Source organism: Tachypleus tridentatus, chromosome 11, assembly GCF_004210375.1.
Source record: "Tachypleus tridentatus isolate NWPU-2018 chromosome 11, ASM421037v1, whole genome shotgun sequence".
NCBI classification, from domain to species: Eukaryota; Metazoa; Arthropoda; class Merostomata; order Xiphosura; family Limulidae; genus Tachypleus; species Tachypleus tridentatus.
In genome coordinates this window covers 54,115,797-54,130,262 of record NC_134835.1, presented here as the reverse complement: position 1 = coordinate 54,130,262, position 14,466 = coordinate 54,115,797, and the positions used below count along the sequence as shown (strand labels likewise).

At 33.1% G+C, this 14,466-nt stretch overlaps 1 protein-coding gene and 1 long non-coding RNA gene across 18 annotated transcripts in view; one reads left to right on the top strand and one right to left on the bottom strand.

The window, feature by feature from the left end:
* Positions 1-14,466, bottom strand: part of LOC143232183 (D-aspartate oxidase-like) — a 78,619-nt gene that overhangs the window by 34,809 nt on the left and 29,344 nt on the right. For all 17 annotated transcript variants that reach the window (XM_076467295.1, XM_076467293.1, XM_076467301.1 and 14 more), the window contains 2 exons: positions 4,541-4,766; positions 428-551 (listed from right to left, as the gene is read on the bottom strand). In XM_076467295.1, coding sequence (XP_076323410.1) covers positions 428-551; positions 4,541-4,766 — 350 coding nt within the window. The remainder of the gene's footprint in view (positions 1-427; positions 552-4,540; positions 4,767-14,466) is intronic.
* The window catches only part of LOC143232185 (uncharacterized), a 128,512-nt gene that overhangs the window by 93,538 nt on the left and 20,508 nt on the right, over positions 1-14,466 (top strand). The gene's annotated exons all lie outside the window — the stretch shown is intronic.

Sequence of the window (14,466 nt, the reverse complement as noted above, 5' to 3'; positions counted from 1 at the left end):
TCAGTATGAAGTTTTGTATATGAACATATTTTTGACAAAAAGAGAGCTGTATACAAAAAATGTATGCTCTACTACTATAAGGTGCTTGCCTTGTTCTTTTGATTTTTCCTTATCTAGGGTTACTAAGCAGAAGTTGTATTTCCTGAAACTATTATAACTCAGTGACTGGTGGTGAACCAAATGACAGAATGGGCTTCATATTTATTTTTAGTATTTTAAACAGCTTTACAGCTGAACAATTTAAAATAATAAATTATTTATATATTTATTATATCACAGGTTTACTGTGATAAGCCTTCTAATTCAAAAGACAGTTCTAAACACTTTTCAAAATATATTAAATGTTAAAACAGCACACGTGATTTTGATTTCAAGAAAAACAAAAATATTAAATAAAAATTTTGAATTCAAATGATGATTCCCTTACTTGCACATGCTCCTGTTTTACAGAACTGAAATGGTATCCTGAAAGCTGCTGAATGCCAGCTTCACTTGCATCAGGTGTCTTTAGAATAGACATAAAGTGATTGTAGCTGTCTCTGCACCACTCTCTATCAAAATTGAAATCAAAGTAATTAAACTGTTTTCTTTAATGAGTATTTTATCACACTTAACTTTAGAACATGCAGTTTCAGTAAGTGGATCACCTATAGAAACCTGTAAAGAGCATAATAATAATTATGCAATTTTGCTGAGCATTCCAACATATTCAGGATGAATAATTAATAAAAGTAGTTATTCTGAAAACGAAGAATATATATTTTTCATTAGACCCCTATATTGTTATAATCAATAAAACAATATCTATTACCATCCTAAAATTATTGGATGTTTAAGATCAAAGCAGTGAAGATTCAAGCTTATTGAACAGGGTAACCATTAAAAGTTTTTGTAGCCTTAAAAGACCATATATATAATTTTACTTATCTTGCTTTAAATCTACACTTAGTTGCTTGAAAAGTTAAAAGAACATAGAAGTACTCACTATTTCAACGAAATTTTTACCTATTTGACAGTTGCTTTCTGCAAGTGAGAAAAAATTGTCAAAGTTCCAAATGCAATTGCTAACCCCAATTAACTAGTTATATATAAAGCCAAAGAAACTTGGAATAATTAGGCATTGTGCTGTGAGGAAACATTTATGACAAGCCCATGGCTTTTAACAGAATAATTTAGTGCCCTCTGTTTTGTTGTGAATAATCTAATTTAGTCATACGAGATAGGCAAAATTATTTATTTGAGTTAACCATGGCATAATGGTTTGGAAGGTCTAAACACTACTTAAACAATATGCTTTCTTCTATTGATTCATGTGATTTGTATATTTTTGAAACAAGTATATTAAATAGTTTAACACTAATAAGAGAAATAATGCTATAATATTATTTAGTGAAGATATTTAAGATATGATTCATTGCAGTATTTATTATGTCATTGATCAGATATTTATGCTATTAATGTTACCACTCTTCTTATATCATCATATATTTAAATGGGTCATTCCTCTCTAAGGCCACTGTTGCATGAAGATGGCATTTGGCTTTCATGCCTAATTCTTTATCCTCCATCTCCCACCTGTACTCCCATTCTGATTCTGATCAGCTTATTTGTCATAATCACTTCCTATTATGTCATGTGGCACATACTACCTTCTTTCAGAGTTCATGTTTCTGACCTTTTATTACTTGGAACCCTTTAGTTTTCTGGGATCTATCTTCTGTCAAACAAACTGGCAAGGTTTGTCAACTCCTCAGTCTGGCATATTTAGACTTATTCAAAGAAGGTCATCATCTCCTCAGTGTTTCTTCTCATTACATTTGCCATATCACCATGTTTCTGCCTGCTCATCTTTGCTGTCTCTTGGTATAAATCACTCAAGCCAGAGCATGAGTTACTCTCCATTATTTTGTTGCCCATTATTTGCACTGTTGGGCTGTATTTTTCTGATATGGATATAATCTTTCTCCCATGGCAAGTTTGTATATGTCCATTTTTCTTTGACTTGGATATCTCTTTTCACAACATTTCATTTATATTCTGTTTTCAAGGACCCTCTTTTACAGCTACTAATATGGATCCCACTCTGTAGTAAGTATTGCCTGGTCAGATGTGCTTTTACTCAAACCAGCATTATATACTAGTAGAGCTATAATGCTCACTGTAGAGATGAGGTGTTCCACAAGATCACTGGTGGCATGTCTATTGGTACATACTTATATGTCTCTAGGTGTCTGTAAGTTTAATTCATTGGTGAGTAACCACTCAAGGACTATCATGATTAAAGCGAAAATCAATTTCTGTCCATCTCTGCTGATATTTTGATTACATAAATTAGAGATGGTATGCTTTTCAAAATAGGGAATCATGGACACTCATTGCACTTTCTCCAGTGTGACATTCCTCTGGAATCTTCACTGCATTTACTTCTCCAAGTAGAACAGAGGAGATTTTACCATTTAACAGTTCCAAGTCACTGGGGTGGTTGACCAATGAGGCTTCCTCCTGAATGTGAAGTAAAACTTTACCTTACAAGACAACCACACATTTATATACTCAATGAAAAGAGGGCAAAACTTGGATCTCTCTTTCCCTTTTCCTCAGGTGCTCATTCACAGATGGACTGACTGTTGGTTGGAGCAGAACGAGCCTATGCAGTACCCTCTTTTTAATACTGGGTTCAGGATGACATTGCCTTATTCCTACAGTTAAATGCTGTAATTTTTGATTGCAGGAAATTCTTTTCTCCTACAGTTGAGTTTGGGGGATTGAGTTTGCATCATAATACTGGCAACAAGAGATATGTATACTATTCTATGGTTGAATAAACTTTCCACATCCTCCTTGTAATTTCAGGTGTAGGAGGTGTCTTCTCCACATTTACATATAGGTGAGTTATAGTTTCTGCAGTTAATACTAGTTACAGGTATTGCCCTGTTTTGACACTTGAGTTGAGGCAATGAAACAACCTCATAATGCCAGGTTCTGTTTGTTGTATTTCTTGCACCTATGGTGGTTTGGAGAGTTTGTCTTGCTTTGGTCAAATACTAACTTTCTCTCTGTAATTTCCACTGCTTCGTTATGACAACCTATTTACTTATGGTTGGGGTTGGTATTTATATCACACAGTCCACATGCCCTAGCCACAGTGTTTATGTAACTCTAATTTTGTTTTATTTGGGTAATCCTCAATCTTTTAATGTTGAGGATGGGTTGGAACCTCATCTGCCCAGTTTAGGTTAAGTAGATACCTAGCCATGGCTATTTGTCATTCTCCATGATTATGTTTTGACAAACTATCCTTGACTTGCCCTTTCTGCTCATGTGGATATTGAGTTTACTTTAAGTTTTTGTTTCATAAAACATTTTTTTTCACTTCTAAGAGCCAGATGTTCTCTGGTCTGATTTGTGTGATTGAGAACAATTCAAAATCACACTGTTTATAACTATGGATTGCACCTCTCTGAATGAATTATGATTGTGTGCATTCTTTTTCTTTTTTGCCCATGTCAGATTCATATCCTCCTTACAGAGCAAAGAGCACATCTGATCCAGAAGTAATTTAGTGCCCTGCATGTGCATTTCAGTTTCATCTCTGAGTACACCTGTTATTTCTGGGCAGTTACTTTCTGCTTGGTTTTACTGTTGTGCATCAAATTGGCCCCTCCACTTTTTCAGTGTGGGATTCTTGCTTTGTGTGAGAGGTAAAATCGTATAGAAAGTAAACATTTTTAGATTGAAACTGTACTTCCAATAGCCATATAATGCCCTGTTTTCACAGTTGAGTTGAGGTAATGAAACAACCCCATTATGCCAGGTTCTGTTTATTATACTTCTTGCACTTAGTATATCCAGATCATCTACTGTGGATATATATATATATATATATCCTGTAAAACCCCATTTAAAGTTTTAAGTACAAAAAATATATTTCTTTGGTGCATGTGCTGTATTTCAAATTCCAACTTTAAAAAAATTTAACTGTGATAAAATTATAGCAATAAGACTTACTACATACAACATAAGTTTCACATGTAACCTTTTGTACACTATATATATACATACAGCACTTTCGTTCCAATTTTCAGCAATGTAATAGATTGTTACAAGAACAGAGAAATGTTCACCTGATAGTAGACTTAGTTACATAAAACTATAAAACAATTGTACAAGCATTTCTTGTGATATTTTTAAATATCAAATCATTGTGTGTGTGTGACCAAAGGTATACTGAAAGTTAATAAATTTGCATAAGAAAGAAATTCTGTAAATTTGTGTACTTTATTTTAAATATTTTGTTTTCAATTTCTGGAATTAACATTCAATCATCAATTAAACTAAACATGTTTGTTTTGTTTTTCTAATTTATAATCTTCATCCACCCTTTCCAGGATTAATTGCTAACAATACTTTACTTACATGGTAAACTATTTAACTTTGGTCATCACAATATTGTAACTACAGTTTATCCAAATTATAAACACAACAAGACAAGATAAAATTTTATTCTCATATTTTTTTTTTCACAGACCTGTACACTCACTTGAAAATTTCACTGCTAGGTCCAATATTATTATCTGGTCGAAATAAACCACCAGCTCCACTACTCAATGTATCATTCTCAAACTTATCTGCGATAACTGTAAGTACTACTCCTGGTATAATTTCCTGTATACAAAGAGCTGTTGAAAGACCTATAACACCAGCACCAATAACGACAACTTTAGGATAAGGACCCTTCAAACTAGCCATTTGTAGATCTACAATTTCTGCAAAGAGAAATATACAATAAATCTAATTAAACATTTTTGCTATAAGTCTAAAATTAGAAATAAAAGAACACAATACATTTAACAGATCTCTTAGAAAAATACAGGTCCCATGTCTGTAACATCTTTTACCAAGCCTAAGACCTAAATTTATATAGTTTAATTTCACAAAACAATTACCTTCACTGTGGTAAATATTAAAATATAAGTTCCCCAATAACATATATGACACAGTACCTACAGGTTTCAAAAATAAAGTAATACAATTATAAACTTAATGAGAAAATCAAAATTTGTGAACCTGACGATGACCGAAGAAAGTCGAAACGTTGTTCACTCCTCTACATAAAACATTTTCTCAACCCAAACGAGCCGTTTTTACATATATATTTCTATACAAGTGGGTTTTCTTGACATCACTGATTGAAATTATCTTATGTTTACTGATACACTCACATCTAATTTGCACTGTATACATAAAACAAACAAAAATCACTGTATCCAAGGTAACTTGTATGTACAAAGTTCCTATAAATAATATATACATTCATATTTGATGAATCAAGATTCCACTCATAGCCATATATACTTGAGGTTTTAATTTTTCAAAATAAACACAAGAGTTTTACAAAATCAATAAAGCAGGTATAAACTTCAAATTATTTAAATATTAGTTTTTATCAGAAAGCTAGTTTTGTACCAGATAATACCAAGTGTTAGCTATCCTCTTAGTTACTATGTAAATTTGTTAAAGTTTATGTTTTACTTTCAGTTCAAGTTAGTATCATTCAAGTAAACAACTAAGCATTTCTTACCCTGGTATACATGATACACAATCTGCTAACTGACCATTAAGCAAGTTCCCTTGCAGGAAAGATAGCTATTACTTCATTAAGATATTTAGACATAGACAGTTGTCTTTTCTGTCATCATGTCAGATTATGTCCTGGAACTTTTAAAGTTCTGTGGTGGAACAGTTATGGCTCTAGGCCACTTGTATGAAGTGTAGTATGTAAACTGCTTGGCTTTATTTGTGTTATTATTTTCAGCATTAAAAACTTCATTTCTCCCTCTGCCAGCCCTTGCCATATGAGTCTGGTTAATTTGAAAAGTACATGGCACAAAATTTTACAAAGTTACATTCAAAATTTAACTAAACAATTTTGTTATCCATTTATATCAATAAACTTTGCATCAAAATGTAATTAATAATTGAGTATTTTATATTATCTGAGCTTTAATTTCTTAATATCTGTTTTGTGATGTGTTTTGGCTCTGAATTTTTCTGTCATAGATTTTATATTTTTCTTAATTTGCTGAACCAATAAAAAAAAAACTGTACATTATAACATGGAATATGATATTTCAAACTCTTAATTTCTTAATTCGCTGAGATATCAATACATTTATGAAAGCTACATATAGAAACCCCCATTCTTTTCAAAATATATATGGCAGTTTTATAAAACAAACTTATTTGAAAGACATGTTAATAACCAATAAAAAAGGATTTTTTCTTCTTCATCAAGATTACAACTGCCCTTTTCAAGAAAGCTATTTTCTCTGTCAGTAATAGTAACAAAAATTTTTAAACCTAGTGTATTGCCTCTAATTAACATACCCAGAGCATTGTAAACTGCAAAGGTGGGGAGGGGATAATTAGAGACTAATCAACTCATATGATAATACCTTTATCATAAATATACCTATAATAACTGGTAGCAAACAGAGTGTATTTAAGTGTCAAACAATTCTGTGAAGTGATCATGCCAAGCACCAGATAACATCCTTTGATCAGCACCACCAATAGCATCAATGGAGTTTGTCATTACCACAGAAAAAAAAAAAAAAGGGGATTCATGGCCGACATTAGTTTCCACCAGTATCTCTGGCTTATATCTCTATGATTGGAGGGGAGGATAATAATCAAAACAGGACATTAATTAGGACTAGTGTAAGCGTACTTCAAAAATGACAGGAAACCAAAACTATTGCACATAAAATTCACAATAACAAAAAAGTGTAAAATTTCCTTTCTCAAGAACATGCTCCATATTGGTGCCTTTGGATAAAAGACTAAAACATAAGATGAACATATGATTGCATGTACACCTTTTGTTTTCTTTTGAGGAAAAGTCATCATTTTATGTCTAGATATTTGTTATCTTCAGTCTGTTTCAAGAGGCTTTCTTTCATAATAATTCCCAAACAGATTTGCACTACTATTTTATTTATTCTTCACAGAAGTCTTCCTGAGCTTCCTATTTGAATCCTACCTAGTTTGACATCATAATGATGTACTGTCATACACATAACACCATGCCTAATCTAGTCCTGGAAATTCCCCTCCTTAACAGGCTTTTATATAGCAAAAAAGTATCAAAGTTTTGGAGCTATATACACCTATGTTAGCTATTAAATTTAACTAAAATAGGAACAGACAATCAAAAAAGGAAGTATCATAGGAGAAGAATGGAATTGGACTCAGGTAACTCACAAAATTTGGAGATATCAAGCATGACCAACTAACACTTGGCTTTTATATATAAACTGATACAAACCCTGTAACTCAAATATTTTTAAAAGTTGGATATTTCTTCAGAGGCAAACTGAAGAAGAAAGGGACACTTTTCAAAAGCACTTTGGTTACAGAGTTTTTATAAGCTTGATTAGAAATGACCAATTAAATTATAGACGCTTTGGACCACTCTGTTCTACAATGGATATTTAAAAGGTACATTAACTTTTATCTGAATTTAACTAATTTAGTGGAAATGTCAAGACTAAATTAAGTTATAGTTCATAGTGCCTACACTCACAGTTTAATAATGGATAGAATCTGCTATATTCATGCATGAATGAATAGACTATTTCTGTGATTCATGCCAGGCAATAAAATCATACTTATAAACTTAAAGGAAAACAAATATTAGAAGGTTAACAATTGAAACTGTAAATATAATTAAAGATGTAACAATAAATTATTCATTCAAAACTAAAAATAGAAACTTGTTAGAATAATCTATATGGAATGGTTGAAGCAAAGTTTTACAAGTTTTTCAGATAATTCTTTCTATTTTTAAAATAACTTTTCACAAGGTTTTGGATTGTCTTATCTTTAGTGATTCTAAAGTAATATTTATTTGTTTTTGAAGTCAGTTTTATTTCATTTTAACAATGAGGGGTTATTTTTTGTTTTAATTACCTCTTTTTTTTTAGTATAGCTCTTATGTTTGAGGTTCATGCACGAGTATTCATAATAGTTGATCTATTAACGATTTTTCATCCTTCTTCCACCAGTTCAAGACACTCATAATAAACACTTGTTCCTTTATTTTACTTATGTATTATTCCTTTCTTCAATAACAAACTCAGTCAAAGTTCAATAACAAGTTCAATAACTATGTGATGTGATATCCTTCATTCTTCCAGTTAGTGGGCTCTAACTGGCTGCTTTGGAGGAAACTTGTGCGCACAATATAACATAGTAAAGAAATGAAGGAGATAATTTCAGCGCCATGACCAAGATTGTCACTGTTGTAGAGGTTTGTTCTCTTTCTGAGCAGGTATATGACCAAACATGTTCACATCTCAGTAAATACTCCACGTTTGTGTTTGTGCAAAAATGTTTTTTTTCTCCTTGAAAAAGGAGAACAAGAACTGAGGAATACCAAACTGAAAATGAAGGTATAGGGGCTAAATCCAGAGAAAGTCCTGTCTGGGATAAGATCCATCAAAATGAGTAACATCAGAGGCAGGCAATAAATATATCTTCCATAATGGAAGGTGTGTTGCTAGTGTAAGTATGGACCTCAGAGCAACTTGGAGATTTGCAAGACCAAGAGATGACCTACATTCTGTAATTCATTGTTCTGTGACCCTGGAGTCAGTAGCTGACACTAGGCAGAACACATGTGGCATGACTTCTGGCACTTACCTGTTCAATAGCACCCTATCATACAAGACTGCCATGCCTGAGGTTTAAAAAAGCAAATCTGCCCTGGATAATAAAATGGTAGCCAAGGAATGGCTGGGCCATGCCACTTACTTATATATTTCAGAGGGGTCATTGCCCGGAATAAACACATTCAAGTAGTGGCATTGCTATGCCTGATGCTTAATACATAGAAGTTGATAATAAGAGGTAGATTAGAATTCCATTGGTCAAATAAAATGCCAACAGTAACTTTCTGATTTCCAGATTGAGACAACACTCAAGCTGGGATGATCATTTCCTCAAGAAACCAATGATTGAAAAGGTGTTGTGAACCTAACCATGTTACCTGCAGGTAGTTAGGAATATGATCTTCAGGCAGGTTAAGCATAAGCACATATGAACCAGTAGACACAAGTTCAACCACAGCTGTATTTTTTTCAAATCCAGAAAAGAACTCAGAGAAAAGTCACATTACAAACACATACATACATGAAAACATTTTTACTTACAAGCACTTCTATATAAAAATATCATTGCAGATATAATTGATTTCTGTTCTATTGTCTTTGTACACCTAGAATTTATAAATTAGATCTACAATGACTAATTAAAAAAAAAGAACATAATATTGTTGAAATTATGGTGATAAAATAACTTCAATATTACTATTCAAACTATTATTTATTATTAAAATTACAATTTTTTCAAAATGTTCCATTTTTTTGCACACTGATGTATGCATGATGCTGACCCACACAATTTTTGTTCTTAATGTGTAAAGTCACGTATTATCAATTAATAACTGATTTAAAATATTTTTTTAGTTGTTATTACTTTATTTTATTTCACCATTTTTTCACACTAGTCTTGATCAGTCATTAAAACCAATCAGGCATTTTTACTCTTCATTTTCAATCCTATTTAACTCCTTAGACCAATACAGATGCTGCTAGCTTCAGGCTGAAAATCCTAATTAATTTATCATCATATGATGACATCAAATGTTTAACAGGAAAAGGTGTGAAAAATATACAAAATTAAGAAAATTGAAATTTTATAAGGTATGGTAATAATTATTAGGAAATCATGAAAATCATTCTGGCAGCATACACAAAATATTATAGGTTTAAAGAGTTAAGATAAAATTCTCATCCTACCACTCTACTAAATTTAGAGCGACTATCCAGCTTGAATATCTGAACTAAAATGAAAGGAAGTACTGGTGAATAACTTTTGTTTGTTTTAGATGTTTCAGACTATCGAGGGCTGCCAATAGCATACATAGTTGGCCTAATGCTTACATTTTCAGAATCTATGAGTGAAAACACATTGCTTGACAATGGATCCAGTGTACAGGTTAAAGAGGATACTGCCAACAGGCTAGACCTCCAGGTTCTGTAACATTAAGAACTGCTGTCAGCCACCTCACCAATGGTAATTTAAATGACAGAAACAATCAGTGTGAGTTCTCAAATCCTCAACATCTAATGTGTCAGTCATTCAGCTCACTAATCCAGTGCCAAATCCATCATTTCTAGAATTCAAGCAAAGATCTAAGTCTAAATCAAAATCCAATAAAAGGTGAATTCAGAGAACACCAGGAGATATTTCATGAAACAAAGCTAGCACTATGCAGCATAGGGATTATCTTATTTCTTGTGCCAACAAAACGTTTGTGAATTTATGTCATAAGAAGAAATCCACAAAGGGGAAGTTGTCCACAACCCAAGCAGCAACCAACACAATGATATCAATGGCAGTGGAACCACCAGCCGTGATGGCAACCTTGACCATAGGCATCCAAACATTCACATAATTGACAAGTTCCTTCCACAGCTGCAGAAATAACAGAAAAGTTCATGCTTCTTACTTAAACTTCCAACCAAGATAAAAGAGCAGCTCTAATTCATGCAGTTAGCAGTTCTAAAATGATGCTGTAAAAAGCAGGTAACCAGATATGTAAATGTGCATATTGTAGGGTTCTAAAGGCCTACTGAAGCCTTCACAGAGAGCCATCAAATGCTGAAAATAAAACCAGAAATTCATAGCTATGTTGGGAAGATTTACTTTCAGGACACCTATATGGTTAAGCAGCTCATCTTCCCTATAATTCATTATAGTCATAATATAGTAAATATACTTACACATTTTGTTCAATCTGTAATATTCATGAGTATGTTTTCTTTGTAAATTGTTTTTCAATGTATGTATAGTGTGACTTTTATGTTACAGTGCATATATGTATATTTTAAATTTTAGTATGCTTGTATACATATGTGTGCATAGTTCATCTTTCTTTAAATTATACAAGTGTATATATGCATGAATTAATTCATGTGTATGGTAACTGTTTGTTTTCTTTTTTATGTACTACCAGGTTTAATATAATTTTGTTAGATAATCAACATAGTTTCAAATATAAAAATTGTGCCTAACTGATCTTTTGACATTCTTTGAAGAAATTACTGCTTATGTAGGTGAGCATACAGGTGTGAATTTGATGTATCTGGATTTTTAGAAAGCATCTGATAGGCACCACAATAAAGGTTTGTGAAAAAGTTATCTCAGTAGATGTGGGGAATAAGTTGACTTATTGGATATAAAACTAGCTGGATGAAAGAAAGAAGAGGGTTGTTATAAATGTAGATCAGTAAACTGAATTAACAAAATGAGTCTGGTACCTCAGGACTCACTGTCAGTACTTTATTGCTCTTTTTTTCTTTAATTTACATCAATGATATAGATGAAGAAATGGTCAATAATTTATTTAAAGTTGCTGGGTTACAAAAACATTTTGATTAGTTGTTGAGTAAGTGGCAAATAGCTTTTAATTATAATAAATACAAGATAATACACATGGGTTGTCACAATTTGATAAGAATAACCATAACAGTGCTACAGAAGAAAAAGATATTGATGCTCTGGTTGATGAGTCTCTTAAATCATCCAAGCAATGTGCTGTTTCTATGGACAAGGCAAATAAGATTTTTGGTGGTATATACAGAAATGGTAAATACAACTTCTTTTTATACATAAAAAAGTTATAACGTCATTGATATGATCACATTTAGAATATAGTGTTAAGTCTTGGGCTCATCATCTTAGAAAGGGTTCAGAAGAGGGCACAAATATGATACCTTGAATGATTTTTGTAGAATTTCTCATAAAACTACTCATGGACTGTCCGTGCTAGCCTTCTCTAATTATGAAATAATAAACTACAGGGAATGCATCTAATCAACACCATCCACTGCTATCTTCTGGGCTACTCTTTTACTAACAAAAAGTGGGATTACTATTATATTATAATGCACTCATGGTTAAAAGGGTAAGAACGTTCAAAGACAGAACTGGATCTCCAGCCCACAAGTTATGAGTCGAGTGCTTTAACCACCAGGCCATACTACCTGGGGTGGAGAGGATGTCATATGAGAATGGATTAAGATTTCTAAAATTGTTTTCTATTTTAAAAAAGCATTAGAAAATGTGATTTGGGTATTTATGATTGATAATGCAATATTAATGGTGTGGATACATCATCTTTTCTTATATTTAATGGTTAAAATGGTAAAACTAGAAGACATAAATTTTGGTAAGGTTGGATTCATCTTCAGCTGAAACAGCTTTATCTTTCTACTAGGGTAGTTACCATTTGAAATAGGTTATTTACAGATGTATTAGGTGCAGTTAACTTAAGGTAAGGGAAGGAAAATTAAATAATCAAATGACAAGAGCTGCCCTTGTTTAGTTTTATATTAGAGTTTAGTATAGTGGGTTGGATGGCCCAGATAGACCAACAGGCCCTTTGTTGTCCTTAAATTATTTGTATATTAAAGAACTCATTTCTCACATTCTTGTGTTAGAAGTTTCCTCCAAAACAGGACAAGGTTTCGTTTGATAAAGGTTTTGAGTAAATTTTCGTTTATTCCTCTTATATGAGGTCTGTTCAAAAAATACGCGGACTGACGTCATAAAACAAAATGTACTTTATTTAGAAGTTACAGGTCTGGGACCCCTTCAAAGTACTCTCCTCCCCAATGCACACACTTATCCCAACGGCGTTTCCACTTGTTGAAACAGTCCTGGTACGCTTCTTTTGTAATGTCCTCCAGCTCCTTCGTCGCATTTGCCTTAATCTCGGGAATCGTCTCAAATCTTCTTCCTTTCAAGGGTTTTTTGAGTTTGGGGAACAAGAAAAAATCGCAAGGAGCAAAGTCAGGTGAGTAGGAGATGGGAAAGAACAGTGATCGAGTGTTTGGCCAAAACCTCACGAGCTCTGAGGGCTGAATTTCGCAGCAACGCGGTGCATCTTCAATTTTTCGGTCAAAATCTCGTAACAAGATCCAACTGATATCCCACACTCTTCAGCAAGCTCCTGACAGTCAGACGTCGATTTGCCCGCACGAGAGTGTTGATTTTGTCGACGTGTGGGTCGTCAGTTGACGTGAAAGGACGTCCAGGACTCTCATCATCTGCAATGGACTGTCGACCATCCTTGAAACGTTCATGCCACTTGAAACATGTCGTACGCTTCATAGCAACATCACCGTAAGCCGTGTTAAGCATAGCAAAAGTTTCAGTCGCAGATTTTCCAAGTTTAACACAAAATTTCACAGCAAGTCGTTGCTCCTTCAGGTCATTCATTCTGAAATCTGCCAAACGAAAAAATCGCACTTCACTTAAAACCGCGTAGCTAATACACAAATGAAGATATCTGCAATCGGGAAATGGCGTCGTAATCAGCTGATCTGTGCGTACCTAGCGACACCAAGCGGATTCCCCTGGAACCAACTGGAGCCGCGCAATTCAAACAGTCCGCGTATTTTTTTTTAACAGCCCTCGTATACTTAAAATTTACAAAACGTACATTAGACCAACAATAGAATATGCATCACCTGCCTGGATTAACACAGCACCCGCACATGTACAGAAACTTCAACGTATACAAAATTCAGTACTAACTTCAGCATATAAAGTACCACGTAGCACCTCAACCACATTCATGCACAAGTATGCAAACATAGATACAATAGCTGAAAGACTCTTGCATAATTCTCTAAAATATTTCAATAAGAATTGGCATAAAAATGACTTAATGTGTGATCTCAACAGATATCACGTACATGATGTAAATGGTCCTAAATACATCTCCCCTTTTAACATATATTTAAGAAATGTAACACAAGCTGGCCACTATGCACTAGACACTTAGTCCTTGTTTCTTTCTTATTATTATAATTATTATTTTCTTTTTTAATCATTATTTTTTTTTCTCTTTTTATTATTCAAGTATTGAGTAATAATAATTATTATTACTTTCTTTTTTGTGTGTGTTACTACAAGTAGTAGTAGCATTCTCTCGATCGAGAAAAAGGAGAAAAATACAAAAAATATATATATAAAAAAATTAAATGAAGAAAAAAAAACTTCTTGTTCGTCCATGCATGGTCTGAGCCCTGAAATGGACCTGAGTATGATGTTATACTTTTACTCTGGCCCAAATTTAAAAAAAAAAAAAAAAACCTAAAGACAGACGCTATAATCGTTCGGGAGGGAGGAAGAGGTCAAATGCACCTGACCCTCCTGGGTATTTAACAACATCAATACCCAAATACCGACACAGTGAAACTTGGAACAGCCCTCGTATATATATATATATATATGCCATATTACTTCAAATTTAAGATGCACCCCACTTTTAAAAAGGGATTTTCAGGAAAGAAAATAGGTTGATAATTAGCAAGGAGTAAATATGTTTTAAGA